We start from the raw sequence: 19,362 nt of genomic DNA on the forward strand, positions 1-19,362 counted from the left end.
ATCTCAGATTTAAATCTTCAACATTTTTTATTTTCTTTGTTTTCATTTTAAAACTAGTGAGTTGTAAAATTAGTAAGCAACCGCTTGACTTTGTGAATTTTCTATAATAAAAACCTAATAGTTTAAAAAAAAGCACAAAACAAAAACCACCCCAAAACACACTAAAAGTGTATTGTGTATTTTAGACATTCAAAATTGTCATAGTCTCATTAGGATTCTTAGTGAAATAGGTTTTCCAACTAACAGGATAAAGTTTTATCTGAACTATATTTCATTATGGTAACCAGCATGAGAAATGTGGAATTTTGATATTTTCTGCATAGTTGTTTCTCTCATAGGTGCTAATATAATTGTAATGGACTTGCAAAAAATATTATAAAAATGTATGCTCTCGTACATTTTTTTCTTACATCATATTTATTACATTAGACTTTAAATCCAGTAGACATTTCAAGACTTTTTCTTCTGTGTTCTAACCTATGCTTATAAAACTATTAATCAGATTTCTGATACTGTGGGTGGAGTTAGTTGGAGAAGAAATTAGTATAGGAATCAGAGTACTTACTGTTTTCTATTTGAATGGCATAAACCAACTTCTCCTTTGTTTTCATTTTAGTACTTTAGACAGCAGACCAAAGAGTAGCAGCCCTATTAGATTACCTGAGATGAGTGGAGGACAGACAAACCGTATAGCAGAAGCAGAACCACAACCAAGTAAGTTTACAAATGGAAAAGTACTTATAATTAGCTCTGTTTGTAATTATGGTTTGACGGAGAAAACACATTAAGTAAGAAATGCTGTTTGGCAAGGATTTGCTATTTCTCATCTTACGTAGTATGGATTTTAAAACTTTTGCATACCTTATTTTATATGTTTTGTTTTTCTTCAATCCTTGTCTTAAATGTAAGGTTAAGTTCTTATTGAATTTAAAACTACTAGAAGCTCCTTGGTTTGTGTAAAAAGAAAGAAAATCTGCTTTCCCAGAGCTTTCAGTTTAAAGTGTTCAGCCTAAGAAACAATAGTATCTAACTTTTTTTTCTGTTTTTACATATTGTTGGTATTGTAAAAAGAACTTTTCAAGCATTTTTCCTTTAATTCCTGTGATAACCATATTAGAGTTATTTGGCATATCCCCATTTTTCAGACATAAGGAAGTTGAAACTTTTTCCTAAACTTTTTAGATAAGGAAGTTGAAAGATTAAGTAACCTGGTCAAGATTATACAGTTAGTAGAGGAGTTGGGATTTAAACTTGGGTCTCTCTAAACTTTGCCAGTTAGGAATACATTCAGCTACAAGTAACAAAGCTCAATTGAGTATGTGGGCTTACACAAATATCAATTTATGTGTCTACCATAGTAACATCTGAAAGTGGGCAGTTGCTTGCATTGGTTCAGTTACTTAGCAGTGTCATGAAGATACTAGGGGTAGTTTATGATTCTCTTGATTTTTTTTTTCTTGTGGTCATAAATGTTCCATTTAATGTCTGCAGTTGAGACAGGAAGAAGGTAGGTGCAAGCTGTAGCTATTTCTTTTCATTAGGAAAGCAGAGACTTCCCCTTAAGTCTTATTGGTCAGAACTGTCAGAACAGTCTCAGGACTAACCCTGCCTGCACAGGAAACCAAGAAAGTAGTGAGCAGTACTGCCCTTGATTGGCTTATTTGTATTGAGGCTATACATATTTCTGTCCCAACATATTGGAGTTCTATTAGTAAGAAACAAGGGGGCAGTGCATATTAAGGGCCATCTTAAGTAAGCACTTTATGATTGAAGTTTTCTGTGGAATTTATAAATGGTAAACGATGTAAGGTTAGATTTATACACATTAATGATATGATAAAGCTCAAAGCTGAAAATAAAAATACAGAGCAAACTTTAGAAGTCGTTTTAGTAATTTTTATAGTTTACTTTTTTAAAAGAGGCTAAAAATGATATATTTTACAGTGTTAAAATATAGAAGCACAATACAAAGATGTTATCTTGAACTCTGAATTCTCATTGCTTGTAAAATTTTTTTGTGTTAGTTTAATTAACTATATGGTAATATGGCCCTAATTTTATCTTTTTGCTTAAGATAATATGATTGCCTTTGGAGAGTATTTTTGAAAGGCTTTTATAGAATTCCTCACATTTTGATACTCATCTACTGAGTATTGTTCTCGTTCTACGTTTCTGTTAATAAGGATACTTGATTACTTAAAAAAGCAGAAATTATGTGGAGTAATAATCTATGTAAATGAAAGCATCACTATTATTCAGATTTATTACCCTCATATAATGGTTACTGCTAAGAAAGTAATGAGCTAAAATTTTTTTATTTTTCCACCTGCAGTGACCTGTACTTTAAAAATTAATATGTTACCTCTTATTTTTAGCCAAAAAGGCTTCTGGAGTGTTGTCCTTCTTCCGAGGGACAGCAGGGAAAAGCCCTGATCTCTCTTCCCAGAAGAGAGAGACCTTACGTGGAGCAGATAGTGCTTACTACCAGGTTGGGCAGACTGGCAAGGAGGGGACGGAGAATCAAAGCATTGAGCCTCAAGGTGTGTTAAAGGAGACCAATGTACTTACCCTAGGCTTTTATTTATTTATTTTAGATGCTTATATTCCCTATAGCCTTAAGTAGATTATTCTTACTGCTAAACCCAGGGCCTTCCTTCTTTTCTTAGAGCTCATGTGAAAGAGTGGGAAAAGAATGGGGCTTAGAGAGTCCAACTGGTTTCAGATTTCATGGCTATTACTTTGTATAAAAATCAGAAATGGTTAGTTTCCTTACCTATATAAAGTGACAAAAATAATGTCTTCAAAGGTTTACCAGGGACTGTGTGATATTACTCATATAAAACATCTATTTCAGCATGTAACTCATAGCATACACAAATGTTTCCGTCACCCCTCTCAGTTTCCTTCCCTCTCTAGTCCCTATAAAGTTGAGTCTATTGATGCCCACCCTTATTTGTATATCTAAAAAAATAGGTCTACCTGATTGTGTTTGGAGTGTTGGGGTTAGGTTAGACCAGGACTTGGTAAACTATGCTAACCTGTTTTGGTATATAAAGTTTTATTGGAACATAGGCACACATAGTCATTTACTCATTGTTTGGCTGTTTTTGAGTTACATTGGCAAGTTGAATAGTTGCGACAGAGTAAAATATCCACTGCTGGCCCTATATACAATAATGTGGCAACTCTTAGGTTAGACCATAATTAAATTTAAAAAATTGCAGCTGTATAACAAATTTCCATTAGTAGTTGTGACATTTGGTATTCTGTAGTTTGCTCTTGGGCTACAGGTGCCTCTAGTATAATCTTTAGAAGGCGTTAGTACTTTGAAAAATATCTTTTGAAAATAAAAAAAATTAGGAGATGGCTTGTTCTTTTAGATATTAAAATCTGTTCCAAATCAACGATAATTAGACAAAATGGATCTCTGGCATAAGGTTTGGTAGACAAATCAAATAAAAATATATAGCTTTGAGGTAAACCCTAGTGTATTTTATATACCATATGTATATCTTAGTGTATGGAAAAGGAAGCATCACAACTAAAGGGAAAACATTATTTCACACACATGAGAAAACTGATAAACTCTGATAAAGAAGTGTGGAAATTGTTGGTATAAAGGCTGTGAATTACTCTTTTATTATTATTAAATTATAAGTTAAATGTAAGAAAAGTTTTTTTAACCTGAATTTTCCATTTTTTAAATTAAAAAATTGAACTTTCAAAAGTTAGCATACATTTTTACTGCAATAGTTTATGTAGTTTGGTTGTATATCTAATGATTACTTGATAGTAGCTTGTCCAGTATATCATTCCTGTTGATCTGTTAATTTTGTTGTTGTATCAGGAAAAAAAGGAAAGCCAAAATGAACTGATAACTATACTTTCCTTTACTAACAATATTAACTCTTTTAGATGAGGCAGATGGAGGAGATACACAAAAGAAACAACTCATAAACCCTCACGTAGAACTTCGTAAGCATAAAATAATATATTATTGGCTTGGGGGCAAAGAATATGTTGAACAAGCTGTAATGTTTTTTGAGGCTTCTAGCTTCATTCTAGATTATCCATCTCTTAAAAAATGAATATTAAGCCTGTGCTGACATGGTTTAATTTATATTTAGTTTATAGATAATAAAGCTATAAATGATCATTTTTAAATTTCTAAATAAATTGATTTCATTTATAAAATTAATTTAAAATTATATTTTAATGTATAAAGTCATATATTATAACTTGGTTTAGATATTTATTTACTTATTATTTAATCTTGACAAGGCATCTAGAATATTCGTGCCAAAAATTGTCATCTAGAATATCATGAACTTTAATTCTTGAGATATTTATTCAAGAATTTCTTTTAAAGTATGATAAAATTAAAATAACTAGTGTAAAATTAGAATTGAATCCTAATTTATGTGTAATTTTTCTCAACATATATAAGGATGGTCATAAGATACTCCTTAATCCTCCCTGAAAATCACTTTAACAGAATTTTTATATTTAAACAGGGAATGTAGAGTTAGCATTGCTATCATGGGTTACACATAGGGTTGCATTTTGGGGATGAAGGGGAGGAAAAGATATTTCTGATTCATAAACGTTTTCTTTTTTAGAATTTTCTGATGCTAATGCCAAGTTTTACTGTCGGCTCTACTATGCGGGAGAGTTTCATAAGATGCGTGAAGTGATTCTGGGCAGCAGTGAAGAAGATTTCATTCGTTCCCTTTCCCATTCATCGCCTTGGCAGGCCCGAGGAGGCAAATCAGGAGCTGCTTTCTATGCTACTGAAGGTAAGTCTTTTTTAATCATTTACTAATGAAATAGTATCATTTTTCCCCCTTAGGTAATTTGTGAGTCACTTGAACTGAGATGCAGTATGATATTGTCAGTTGTGATAGTTCTTTGTGTTTTTTATGCTTGAAAAGATATAATAAATATTTAAAAGAATATATGTATATGATATGTAATGAGACAGAGGCATTGATCAAGTCCTTATTAAACTCTATCTAGTCCTGAGTTCTGCAAATGTAATAGTGTCAGAGAACTGATAGAAAATTAAATGGGTTTTCTCAGATCTGATGAGAGAAGAGATAAAGATGGTAATGTTTAATCTTAATTTTCTTAACCTACAGAGGTTTACAGATGATCAGGACCATTTTTACTTCATATTCCATTTTCCATAAACGGAAATGTTTGCTAATGAAAGCTAACTCTGTGACTTATTAGATTGTTATCAAAGGAGTTTATAAGTTTTTATTTAGTAGTTTTCAAAAGTAGATTATCATATAGCTATGCTAGGTGCATCACCTTCAAAAATAGAGAGTTCTTGACTATGTGAATTTTCAGAATTCCTTCCAGCCTTCAATTATTTGAGGATTGTGTTCTGATCAAGATTTTGTCTAACATCAGAAAACATCCTTTTAAAATTTGAGCCAAACAAATCATTTGGGATGTCTGAAATAATTTATTATAGATTGCCTAAATATATATTGTGATTGAATACAAACATGAAATTTCTGTCTTTTAGATGATAGATTCATTTTGAAGCAAATGCCTCGTCTGGAAGTCCAATCTTTCCTCGACTTTGCACCACACTACTTCAGTTATATTACAAATGCTGTTCAACAGAAGGTAGAAATCCAAAACTATAATCAGGGTTTCCTGGGCCTTTTTTATACCCTGAAGGTCATTCCTAATGGCACATTTTCCCCTGATCAGAAGTGAACAGAACATGACTTGCTCTCCCTTATGCTATTGAGGTGTGATAAAATCCAGTGGTTTAAAACTATTTTGAAAGTGAGGTGCCAAATAATCTTGAGCACCTATTACTAATATTAATTAGTATATAAAAGTCAACTTAAAGACATTAAGAGTAGGTGAAATTAGTCATGCATTTATTAATTTGTAATTTTGCCGAGATAGGAATTTGAAACGTGCCAAAAAATGAGGGCATGGGTCCTTTAGGGAAAAAGAAAGCTAATGGTGCAGGTTTGCCCACTTATCATTGGGCAGTGACCTTTAATAAGAGCATGAAGCAGTCTTGATTTTTTAGTTATGTTTTATTGCATATTACTGAGGAAATTATGTTTCAAAATAAAATTTGTGAATTTGAGAAATTGTGAAGACTATCCCTTGGAAGAATGTTAAGGATCTACTATTTTTATTGGAATTGCGACTGTACTCATTTCTGAGTTTATAGGGGTATAAGTCTGACTGATCACATCAATAAAAAATCATATTTGGATATTACATAGATCATATAAATACTGTTATAAATTACAGAGAATCCTTTCTGACAAGAGTTTACTTTGATCTTTTTCTGATTTAGAGGCCTACAGCATTGGCTAAAATTCTTGGCGTTTACAGAATTGGTTATAAGAACTCTCAGAACAACACTGAAAAGAAGTTTGATCTTCTTGTCATGGAAAATCTTTTCTATGGGAGAAAGATGGCACAGGTAAGGATTTTGGAGTGTGCAAAGCATTTAATTACTGGAGCACTTTGAACTTTTAATTCCTGAATTTAGTAAATCAGGGAATAAAACCTTCTTTGATAGTAAATATTTAACTTTGGTTGCTAGGCCAAATTTATCTTTTGATTTATTGAGGAAAGAATTTTTTATTCTTGGAGGAAAGAATAAAGAGGAATATTGTTGTAGACTGATCTTAAAATTGAATGTACCCAATACCCTGGAAGCACAGAATTATAATCTAAGAAGGCAGATCTAATTCCACCATCTCAGTTTTAAAGATGAAGAAACAGGCCCAGAGAAATTAATTACTTTGTCAAAGTCACACTGCTATGCCCTGAACTTAGTTCGGCCTATATTCTAGAGTGATTCTCTTCAAAGTGCTGGCCCCTGAACTGTTTCCAGTCTGTGATGAGATAAGGAGTTCGTGCTAGAATATAATTCAATGCATTTCTTCCTTTATTGAGAATGTCTTGCTATGAGAAAAATGTCAGCTGAACTTTACAGTTGTGATTAGTGATGTAGTTAATTTACATTCTGGCATTAGCTCTTTACATCATCATGAGCCAAGAGTAAACCAACCAGTGCTGGTCTGTGGAATACACTTTAGGTCGCACAGATGTAATACCCAAGTCTCCTGACATTTGAGTCCATTGCTGTTCCTGATGCCCGTGTCTTCCTAGAGATATGTTGTTGTTTCTTCATTGCCATAAAGTAATTTAAACAGTTTTAGTATCAAAACTTTATTTAAGAACTATTTGCATCTATTTTTTAAACTGCTTAATGATCCAGTTTTACTTCTGGAGTTATTTGTTAATGTATCTATTAATGTTGATTAAATGGGCCAGTGTATTTCTGAAATGTTTCAGTCATTGAGTACCTAGGGTTTAATTTCACATGACAAAGTTATATCACCATGTATTTTCAAATGTTTTTAATGATTTAAGCTATAAAAATTATAATTGTTACAAAATTAAATTAAGAAATGAATGTAATGGTAGTGACTGTCAGGAATCTTTCTACTTTTTTTTACTTAATTGCATGTGCATTAAGTAGTAATCTTTTGTAGCAGCTCACACATACATTACAAAACATTTTCTTTTTGCTAGGTTTTTGATTTGAAGGGTTCGCTTAGGAATCGCAATGTGAAAACTGATACCGGGAAGGAGAGTTGTGATGTAGTTTTGCTGGATGAAAATCTCTTAAAGATGGTTCGAGACAACCCTCTCTATATTCGTTCCCATTCCAAAGCTGTGCTGAGAGCCTCGATCCATAGTGATTCTCATTTCCTTTCTAGCCATCTCATTATAGATTATTCTTTGCTGGTAGGTCGAGATGATACCAGCAATGAACTGGTAGTTGGAATTATAGGTAAGTCCATAAGTGTGCATCACTCTATTTCATGATTGAAGCTAAAATGAAAATTTGAAGATGATAGTAAACCTGGTCTAGTCAAAGCATATTGAATTTCTCCACAAACCTTCATTTGAAATTTAAAATTACTAGTTGGCAAATTCTAGTCTCTTTTATTCAGTTTCCTTTTTTCTGTTTTCATTATCTTCACCCAAAGTACCTGAATTCATAAAGCCATTTGTAAATGAGGCTGTTAATTAGTATTTTAGTTCGCTAGGCTGCTGAAAGCAGTTATGGTGGAATGGGTTGGCTTTAAATGAAGGGGATTTATTAGCTTACAATCTTGAGACAGAGAAAAATGTCCAAATCAAGGTATCATCAAGTTGATGCTTTCTTCTGAAAACATCTGCTGGTGATCCTTGGTTCCTATGCTACATGGCAAAGTAGTTGGCAGCATCTGCTGGTCTCTTCCTTCACTTCCTGGTTTCCTTGCTTTCAGCTTCTTGCTTCCATGACTTTCTCTCTCTTTGTCTGAATTTCTCCTGTCCTTTATAAAAGATTAAGACCTACCCTGGGCTGTCCCTTAACTGAAGTAACCTTTTCAAAAGGTCCTACTTAAAACAGGTGTACATTCACAGGAATGGATTAGCTTTAAAAACATGACTTTCTGGGGCATATACAGTTCCCCATCACCATAGCCAGTAAAAGTTAACTAGTAAAAGTAGTAGTGATAGTAATTATTATTGTCACTTAGTTATTTTTTCTTAACACGGCTTTACTGATAATTTTTCTCCCCTTAACAGATTATATTCGAACATTTACATGGGACAAAAAGCTTGAAATGGTAGTAAAATCGACAGGAATTTTAGGAGGGCAAGGTGAGCAGAATTTTTCATTTTGTTTACTCTTTAAATTGTTCTCATGTTGTCTTTATCAGTTAACATTTAAAAAATGGATACTTTTTTAATTCTAAAAAATAAGTGGTTATCTGATTTCATTGTCATTTCCTAAATGACCAAATAATAGGGGAAATTGTATAGGTGGGGGATGTATTGTGTTTAAATTTGTGTTAACAAGCCAGAGGTTTAAAATTAAAAGTTAAGAAAAAAAAAAAAGCAACAAGAAGAAAGAAAAAGTCAGAGGTTCTGAATAAGGAGTTGTCTTTAACCTTTAAAAAGAAATCTAGGGTGGGCAGCGGATGGCAGAATTCTTGCCTGCCATGCTGGAGACCCAGGTTCAATTCCCAGAGCTTGCCCATACAAAAAAAAAAAAAAAAAGAAAGAAAGAAAGAAAGAAATCTAAAAAGGATGCAAAGGTAGTTCAGTGGTAGAATTCTTATCTGCCATGCAGGAGATCCTGGTTTGAGTCCCAGCCCCTGCACTCCCCACCCCTCCCTCCAAAACTCAACAAATGGTGTTGTAATAACCATGGGATAGTCACATGGAAAAAGAATGAAATGTGACCCCCACCATATAGCATAAAAAAAAAACGGGAATTCTAAATTTTTTAAGCACAGCTAGCCTCATTTGTGCTTCTAGACATCTCTCACCTCTAGGCAAGAGCCAGTCTTTTTTAATTTTTAATAATTTATTGAGAAATGTTCACACATATACATTTCATACATGGTGTACAATCAGTGGCTCACAGTATCATCACATAGTTGTGTATTCATCACCACGATAATTTTTTAGAACATTTGCATTACTCCAGAAAAAGAAATAAAAAGAAAAAAGAAAAAGCTCATACATACCATACACCTTACCTCTCCCTCTCATTGACCACTAGTATTTCCATCTACCCAATTTATTTTATCCTCTGCCCCCTTATTATTTATTTAATTTTTATTCATATTTTTTCACTCATCCTGTCCATACGCTGGATAAAAGAAGCAGCAGCACAGGGTTTTCACAATCACACAATCACATTGTAAAAGTTAAATCTTTATACAATCATCTTCAGAAATCAAGGCAACTGGAACACAGCTCAACAATTTCAGGTACTTCCTCCAGCCACTCCAATATACCATAAATTAAGAAGAGATATCTATATAATGCATAATAGTAACCTCCAGGATAACCTCTTGACTCTGTTTGAAATGTCTCAGCTACTTACACTTTATTTTGTCTCATTTCTCTCTTCCCCCTTTTGGTCAAGAAGCCTTTCTCAATTCCTTGATGCCAGGTCCTGGCTCATACCGGGACTTCTGTCCCACATTGCCAGGGAGATTTACACCACTGGGAGTCTTGTCCCTCATAGGAGGAAGGGCAATGAGTTCACTTGCCACGTTGGTTTAGAGAGAGAGGCCACATCTGAGCGAAGAAAGAGGTTCTCTGGGGATGACTCTTAAGCATAATTTTAAGTAGGCTTAGCCTATCCTTTTCAGGAATAAGTTTCATAGGGGCAAATCCCAAGATCGAGGGCTTGGCCTATTGATTTGGTTGTCTCCACTGCTTGCGAGAGTATCAGAAATTGAGGAAGTTGAATATTTTCACCTTTCTCCCCAGTGCTCCAAGGGGACCTTGAAAATACTTCTTTATTCACTGTCCAAATTACTCTGGGATATACTGGGGCCTCATACTAACCTGGACAAACCAACAGAGTGTCATGCCCCATTCAAGATTTCATGTACTTATGGTGTTCAACTAAGCTGACCATAGAAATTGAATTAGGAAATGCACTACCCAAAATTTAAATATTACTACAAATAAATATTTCTCCCTTTGGTCTCACACAGAAGTTGAAATTTTAAAATATGGATGATATCATCCTTTACCCTTAGTCCTATCCAGAACAGCTTCAGTCATATCTCTACTCAAAGTCAGATCCCTTTTTCAACTTTTTAAACCGTTCCTGTATGAGGTACTGCTGACTTTTATAGCTTCAGAGCTCTAATTGTGAGTCTCAGATGTCACATAAATACCTGAACTTTGTATACAACCAGGTTATATACAAACAGCTTAGTATCTCAGAATTTAGAATTAACAGTTACACCTTCTGAATATATGTGACTGCTGTATGAAAGAGGCAGTCTTTTAATGGAACTCATGTCAATAATAATTCTGTCCCATATTACACAGTTCAGTGGATACCCCATCTGCTCACTTTTTTTTTCCTCATGGTAGTTTGTATGAAAGAATATAAGTCAATTGAAGTCAGTCATCCAGTTTTATTAACAGCTTTCATTTCCTTTTTTTTTCTTTCAAAATCATAGGTAAAATGCCAACTGTGGTCTCTCCAGAGTTGTATAGGACTCGATTTTGTGAAGCTATGGACAAGTATTTTCTGATGGTACCAGACCACTGGACAGGTTTGGGTTTAAATTGCTGAAATAAGCACATATTTGAAATGGACTGTAAAGAAAAGAGTGCTGTAACAAAGGACCAAAAATAAGCTACAAGTTTTATTTCTTCAACACATGCACCACTGTATCCAAAGGCCTCTCAGTTCAGTGGCTATGAAGCTTCCACAACTGAAGGGTAAAACTGCACGGATTTGCACTTTGGTCTTTGATACCTACGAATTAGCTATCTATAGGCTGGGAAGTTGCATGAACATTTTCTTACTTCAGCTAAAGTATAGAGACACATTTCAAAGGGCTAAAGGATAAATGTATTGTTAGAGATGAGTACGTAGGGTGAAAAACTAGATTGTCATATTTGCTAACCTAGTTGCATTAAGAAGAAATTAATGTTTCGTAGATAGTAACTGCTGGCATCACATTTGACACATTTTTTTCTTTGAAAGCATTTGTAGAGCTGGTGAATTGGATTTTTATTTCTTATGGGATGGTTTAGTTACCTATTGTCGGAATTTTTGAAGCCTTTAAAAAATTCTGAACTATTCCATTAATGGCCAGTTAAACAAGTTGGCACAATCTGTTATTGTTTTATTGAGGAATTTGACTTAAACAAGGAATCTTCACATGTTCTGTGTCCTCCCAGCTTGCCCTATTCTTGGGTATGTTTAATGTTTTTAAAGTTTTGTCTTTAGATTTCTGTGTATGTAACAAAAGAAGAGTATAGCCATTAACTTGAAGCTTTTTTGGGAGCTATTTTTAAAGTTTGTTTACAACTCTGCAATTAATATGTTAAACTGCACATATCTGCTTATGTTCACATCTAGTTTTTCCCCCCTATTTTAAGGGGGAACAACATTAGTAAATCAGTCTTCAATCACTGTATCATCAAAGGGAGAATTATAAATGAAGGAATTTTTTTTTAATCTAAAAAACAAAATATACCTGGTTCAGGAAATTGGGTGAAATGGAAGCACTTGCTTGTTTACAAAGTTAATATCTTTCAATATAACCAGTGACAATTGGCTTCTATAAAATTAAAAGTTTCCAGTGTGGACAACCCCATTTTAAAAATTTCTATCACCAGCCAGTTCTGAGTACTGAAAAATGTTGAGATAAAATTATTCCTAGTATGGAACTCCCTGTTTAATGGTCAGAGTTGTTTGTTTTTAAAAGTAACCAGAAGTATTAAACTGTCTTTGTGTTTAACCCAGAATATTGTAATTCAGAATAATTCTTCTTGGCTTCTTTCTATACCAAGGATAATATGGTGATTTATAAAGTTTTAAAAATTCCATTCCTTTTCAGCTTTCTAAAATAGCACATTTATCCACTATTTAATTTTACAATTTTCATATAATAAAAAAAAAGACACCTGGATATATTCAGTTATATAGACCATAGGTACATGAAGTAGGAACCTTTGAAAAAGTTTGCTTTAGAGAATGAAAGCATTATTTTGATATTTGGTGCTTATTAGAAACCTGGTTTGTTTTTTAACAAGGAGCAAGTTGACCAGGATTTATAAATGATCTAATGATAAGCACTTTTTAAAAAACATGTGTATGTGCCTTTTGAAGACATACAAAACACTGATGATTTTAGTTTTGAAATCAAAGACTATAAAGGAGTTCATAGAGGTGAAGATACGTTATTAACTTCTTTTGTATACAGGAACTATGGGTTCTGCCTCTGGTTTTTGAATGAAAACACCTTTTTTTCTGTCAGATTTTTTTTTTTTCTTTTTTTTTTGGCATGGACAGGCTCCAGTCTGTCAGAGTATTTAGAGTTATTTTTCCTGCCCATTTCCTATACACTTAGACAGGAACACTTCAACTAGAAGTAGAAGGTGTCTTCCCCTAGCCCTCATCAGGCTGTTTTCTTTGGTTTGTTTGTTGTAGTCTAATACCATGTGCATAGCTGGAATGCCCCATGGGAATAGCTACTGATAGTAATGTGTGATGTTGATTTTATTTTCCTAGACTTAAAAAAAACTGTTTTTAAAAGTACTGCTTCCTCTAAGGTAATTTTGTGGTTAAAGAAATTTCCAATATAATACATTCTGTAGCAATAGTTGCTGCCTTGCAAAGATGACCCATCTTTTTAAAACTGTTTGGACTGTATTAAAGAAGGGGAAATACAAAATGTAACTATTTGTTTTGAGTTATAGAACCATATACCAGCCCTCTGCTACTCTTGTTAAGTGACAACCATATATATAAAGATGTTTCTAATATTGTGTTAGTCATTGTTAAGCATTGAGTGGCTATTTCCCTTTCTTGAATTCCCTCTCAAGGACAGCAGAATATTAATGTTGAAAAGTTTGGAATGAGGAAGAAATCTTAATCCTTTCTTCTGTAGAGTAAAATATGAATCCTGAGAATAATTGATAGTGGCACAAGAAAACTTACGTTGCTTTGTATAAGAATCTTATTTATAAATGTGAAGCTTTTTGAGGTCATCAAAAAATTATTAAAAAGAACTGACTTTTCCTATCCAAGTCTGAGAAAAAAAGGGGAATAAGCTGTTGCAAGCCCTTTTGTATTATATTGAATACTTTAAATTTATAGATATTCAAAATTTCCTACAAGGTGTCCTACTTATAATTTTTTTCCTTTATCTGGCAATGAATGTTTTTCTAGCTTTGCCTTTTATTGAACAGTGTAAATAGAGAAGTTGTATGGATTTTTGTGGTATCAGCGGCTCCTTGGCATTTTACCAGTTAACAGTGAGTTTATATAAAACTGCCAAGAAAGTAATCTAGTAGAAAGTTTGCTTTAGCTAGCAGAGTTAAAATTATTTTGAGTGAGCCTGGTAATGAAATATCAGGCTGTTCATTATTCCTCAAGTATTAACATACTGACTTTTGCAGTATTCAAACCCTCTAGTGCAATGCCTTGTTTTTGTAACACAGGTGCAGTGTATTATAGAAAAATAAAATTTGCAGTCATAAGCAGTTTTATTAATGCTGCTAGATAAGTTTTATAAAAAAATGTACATTGTGTCTTTTAACAGTTTACACAATGACATTGTAAATCATAATAGCCGCTTTTAATTTGAGAAATTAATAATATTAAAAGTACTTCATGTTGTATATTGTACATATTTCCTTACTTTGGTTCCAGTTGTGTTTTATATGATTGACATGTTATTTAAGAGATAACTGCCTTGATCTTTTGGAGACTGTAAATAATGACAATAAACTGAGAATCTACTTCCTCTTAGTCTTGAATTTGTCAAGGAAATTAACCCAGGGAAATAGCAGTCCCTCTGTTCTGTCTTCTTCCTTCACTTTCAGATCAGAGCATTAATTCGGCCTTTTGCTGATAAATAATCCTATTCTCTAACACCCGGAAGTGGGTTTCAAACCCATGGTTCGCTTTCGCCATTAACAGTGGTGGTCGTTTCGTCCTTCCCATTCTTCCGGTATTTTCGGTTTTCTGATAGGGCGACCATGGGAGTCCCGCCCTTCCCAAGCCGGGATTGGCTAAACTAGTCCCGGGAGTGGCTAGTGCTCAGCTATAAGCCTGTTCCGCGTGCTCAGAGCCGTCTCTTCCTGCTCTACCTGAGGTTGGTTTTGTTGCGGCATCACACACAATTTGTGGGTTCCCGGCCCTGAGGCCCACCTCGCGGCACCTAGACGCATGAGGGCGAAGGTGAGAGCTGCTGGGAGGAGGGGGCTGCTCACGCGGGCGTGGTTGGGTGGTTGGGTGGTGGGCAGTATACAGTGGGGGGCGGGGAGGCGGTGCCGGCCGCGGCATCCTTGGCTTCAGCGCGTGTTTGGTTTTTTCTTTCAGTGGCGGAAGAAGCGGATGCGTAGGTACGTGGCGTTACGTATTCTCCCAACCTCATTCACCTAGACGTTGTGTTGGAAAATAATTTTTTTTATAAAGGATCGCTTTGAAGAACGTCGTTTTAAGCAAGTGGTTAAGAGTTTTTGTAGCAGGCCTCTCAAAGCCGCTGAAAGCAGTAATCCTGACTCGACCTTGAGTTTCATTTTCCCAGCGAGGGAGCATAGTATATAGAGGAGGGTTTGAGATGCATCATGAATCCGGGCAGTTGTATTTACTGATTGGCTTGGAAAAAGTTGATTAGTTGCTGTGTTGATTTCCACAGTCTGTAGAGTTGGATAATACATAACTTGTAGGTTTATTATGATTAAGTGAGATTTTAAGTATAAAATAGCAAGGTTATTATGACTCGAGGTGTGCGGTTTCTGTTTGAATCTTGAGGAAACCGAATCTCTTTTCATTGACAGAACCTCTTTGTATTTCTAAGTTGCATACATGTACTTTCTGTACTCATTGTTTACGTTATATAATCTATTTATATAGCTTAGTGATGGTTGACATTTTTACAGTATTCCCTGAAACATAGTACTCAGTGTTAGGTATAATTACCAAAAATTCTGTTTGGCAACTTTTTTTTCATATCTCAGAGATGACTAGAACCTAAAGGAAAATGAGATTTCGACCCACATTTGTATCTCCTTCCATCTCTCCTGGGTTTCTGTATCTTATTTTAATTTGATAGAGAATAGGAATGAATAATGAGTTGATGAATTGTAGTACTGAGGGTCTCCATCAAAAAGAATTCAAATATTTGAATGCCTGTTTTGTGCCAGGTTATCTTCCATGTACTGTGTGCACAGGAATTAACAAACTTAAGGAGCTGTCCTGTTAGTGGGTTCTACAATAAGCAAGTATATAGTATGTCAGGAGGAGGACAAAGGAAGAGATGGGGATAGCAGGACTTGCTTTTATACATGGTGTTTAAGGAAGTACTTACCCTTAAGGTGACATATCAGCAGTGACAAAATAAAGGGTCATGAGCAAACCATGCAATTAGGTGAGTAGATTTCCTTCCAGGCAAAAGCCCTGAGATAGAGCTTGCTTCTGGAAATAAGGGGATCAGCTTGAAAGCTGATGGAAGTGTAATGCTAGCGAAGATCACAAAGGACTTTCGCCTTAATTCTAAAATAGAAAACTATTAATGGAGGCATGATAAAACTGACTTTGGTGCTTGTGTGTGGAAGCAGGGAGGCCAGTTAGAAGGCTGTTGCAATAATTCAAGCAAGCCACGTGTGATTGACTTATAAAGATGCCTTGTTACAAAATCAGAGATTGTTAGTCTGCCCAAGACTCAACTGGAATTTAAACCCAGATATTCCTGTCTGTTCTCTTAAACACAGGATGGGAATCTTCGATAGTTTGTTAACATTTTTTGTTTACTATGATATACATGTAAGGTTTTTCAATGTATTGAGTCATTTGGTTTAAGATAATTGTCATTTAAAAGATGAGGGAGTCTCTAAGTCCCACTCTGCAAGAGGGACATGACATACAGGGATGAGCCTGGTCCTGGCACCATGGAATAAACAACCCCATCCTGACAAAAAGGGGGAAAAGAAGTGTAACAAATAAGGTTTCAGTAGCTGGAAGTTCAGAGTCAAGAGGCTAAACTGGAGGTCACTCTTACATGTGATACAGTTAAGACATTGCTATCTATCATAGCTTGCCAAACCCCAACCAAAACCATTCCTGCCAATCCTAAAGAATACCTAGGGCGTTATATAAGATTCTACAAAGTTTCCGTGCAGCAGGGTAATTTTCCAAAACCTTCAACTTCCAGTTGGGTCCCTGGACCCAATAAATCCTGAAATGAGAGGGGCCAGCCTTTCCAGAATATGAACTAGTTGCATCCCGCTATTCCATATTATTGACAGCCCCTTCCAACATGAAAAATTAGAATGGGTATAGCCCAAATACCCATAAAGAGTGGGAGAAATATCAAAGGTGATGATGGCATTAAACAAGATCAGGTTTAACAAATAGTGCTGAATCATTATATTGATATTTCTCCAGTGTCTTGGATCACTAGAACAGAAAATGGAAAATTGTGAAACTGTAACCCCTATCAAACTTTAAAGTCCATTCTGTAACTACTTGTTAAAATGTACTTGAAAATTTATTGCTTTTTTTATATGTATGTTATATTTCACAATAAAAGATAAGAGAATATCTTCTAGAGAGGCTATTTAACACTGTCATCAACCTGGGCTGGGTGGTCACCTCTGTTTGGGTACTTTATTGCAGTCAGGTTCATTCTAGGCCATATTTGAAGTTTTGTTGTCTAGATTACTTTGTAATGCTAACTACAATGTGATAATATACTGTAAATTTGGTAAGCTTTTTGGGTAAACAAACAATAAAAATGTTCGAAGAAAGCAAACTTAAATGTTTACTAATGTACTCCTTTCTGTATGGCAAAACACTGGAAATAAATACCTAAAACAATAGGAAGGAGTGGTTGTGTAAACTAGAGCATACAGTGAGGTTTATCAATTTAAAAAAATAATTATTAAAACACAGAGAAAACTGACACCATAGGTAATTGTTGTGACTTTTGGAAACTGCCCATTATAGCTGCTTAAGGGGAAAAAAAGTAAAAGAATTGTGTTCTTGATGGGATTAGGAACAATGTTTATGCCAAAAAGAAATCTTTTCTATTTGTATTCTGATGTCTTAGGCTGAAACGAAAGAGAAGAAAGATGAGGCAGAGGTCCAAGTAAAGTGTCTTGTGACTAATAAGCTCTGGAGTGAGATATGAGTAAATTACCAGCTGCTGCCCTAGGAATTGCTCCTGATGTCTTCACCTACTCTATTCCTGATTTGTTAAATTGAAAATAAAGCCATGAAAAGAAATTTTACTGTTGTAAATTCGCTTTAATGCATCCTTGGAATTAGCTACCTTGAATTTGTCTGGTCCTGTTTGATTGCTGCTGCTTTTTGCATTTAAAATTTCCATATGTGCCAAAAATATTGTGACAGAGAGGAGGAAACTTTTATCCTGATAAATTCTCAGCTTTATGAAAGCATTATTAAAAGCAAAGTGCTATAAAAGCTGCTTGACCCTAGACAGTTATAGCCTAAAAGTCTAGGGACTTTATTTAGAATCTAAGATATTACATAGTCATTGGACCTACCCAGGAAGGCTTCCTGAGAATACTGAAACTGAGGTAGTGAGGTTGGGAGCAGAAGGTATTTGCTTGGAGATAGCTGGGTTCAAGAACAGACCAAATGAGATTGTGTTGAGCAGTGGCCAACTATGATATCCTTAAGGAGTGACTACTTAGGCGAATCAAGCTCTCCTGCTAAGGGAAGGGCACCTCTTGGTATTCTGAGTAAAAAAACTCCTCTAGTAACGTCTGTTTTGACTGGACACACCACCATGGTTTTTAGGCCTGGTTATATTTTAACTGCTCATCTTGAAATTTCAGAGGATAGGTTATGAGCTAGTAGGTTTTGGTGGTTTGCTCGGTCCATTGAAAGTTGAATGCAATTTTACTTGATACTGAAGAAACTGAATGAGATATCTCTTAGAGATCCACAGTTTGGTTATGATAGGAAGTGGACACTTGTCATAAGGACTAATTGAGGTCGAGAAGCTGCTGTCTGGCACATTCTTTTTGCCACAGAGTGGGATTTTGTCTGTTACATCTCATCGGCATAGTGTGTGTATACACAGTAGTAGTTCAGCAACACTTTTCTGCTCTATGCTGGTAGAAGATACTGCCTAGTGAATAGAGGGTTTCCTTGGAATAAATCAACTCAGGGCTTTTTTTCCCCCCATATCGTGTTGGTCCTCAATGAGAGTCTTGGCCACCTGAGAAGTTAGAGGTAGCATAGTACAATCCGCACAAGAATGCCCTCATTCATAACCCCATGGTAGATTAAATCATGCATCTCACAAGAAAAGTTCTTAATCTACCTGTGGGTTAAGGTCCCATTATAAATAGGACCTCTTGAGGATGTTATTTTTAGTTAAGGTGTGGCCCACATGAATGAGTGTGGATCTTAATCTGGATTACTTAATCTGAATTACATCAGGAGGAGCTGGAAGTCACAAAAGCTAGAAAGGGGAGGATAGTGTCCTGTGATGGGAAGCAGAGCTAAAAGGCAAGGCACTCGAACGATTGCCAGCAGGCAGTACCGGAATGCGAAGTCCAAGGAGAGAGCAGCCCTTGCTACTGCCTTGATTTTGGGCCTCTTCCAGCCTCAAAACCATAAGCCAATAAATTCCTGTTTAAACCACCCCAGTGTGTGGTGTTTATGATAGCACTTCTGACAAACAAGGCCAGTTGCACATTTGGGGGTTCCCCAAACCACCTTCAGTTTCAGTAATTCACTAGGACTCAGAGCTCACTGACTCACTATACTCTTCAAGTTTATTACAGGAA

General features: G+C 35.1%; 1 protein-coding gene across 16 annotated transcripts in view; it reads left to right on the forward strand.

The window, feature by feature from the left end:
* PIKFYVE (phosphoinositide kinase, FYVE-type zinc finger containing) overlaps positions 1–17,827 on the forward strand; it is a 91,088-nt gene extending 73,261 nt beyond the window's left edge. For 14 of the 16 annotated variants that reach the window (XM_077154905.1, XM_077154902.1, XM_077154901.1 and 11 more), the window contains 11 exons: positions 617–714; positions 2,376–2,540; positions 3,916–3,975; positions 4,620–4,796; positions 5,534–5,637; positions 6,335–6,463; positions 7,585–7,846; positions 8,632–8,706; positions 11,040–14,779; positions 14,921–14,943; positions 17,652–17,827. In XM_077154905.1, coding sequence (XP_077011020.1) covers positions 617–714; positions 2,376–2,540; positions 3,916–3,975; positions 4,620–4,796; positions 5,534–5,637; positions 6,335–6,463; positions 7,585–7,846; positions 8,632–8,706; positions 11,040–11,155 — 1,186 coding nt within the window. In that variant the 3' untranslated portion in view covers positions 11,156–14,779; positions 14,921–14,943; positions 17,652–17,827. The remainder of the gene's footprint in view (positions 1–616; positions 715–2,375; positions 2,541–3,915; positions 3,976–4,619; positions 4,797–5,533; positions 5,638–6,334; positions 6,464–7,584; positions 7,847–8,631; positions 8,707–11,039; positions 14,780–14,920; positions 14,944–17,651) is intronic. The other 2 variants (XM_077154910.1, XM_077154899.1) reach the window with 2 other exon arrangements.
* The last annotated feature ends 1,535 nt before the right edge of the window (positions 17,828–19,362 follow it).

The sequence above is a fragment of the Tamandua tetradactyla genome, chromosome 3, assembly GCF_023851605.1.
Source record: "Tamandua tetradactyla isolate mTamTet1 chromosome 3, mTamTet1.pri, whole genome shotgun sequence".
NCBI classification, from domain to species: Eukaryota; Metazoa; Chordata; class Mammalia; order Pilosa; family Myrmecophagidae; genus Tamandua; species Tamandua tetradactyla.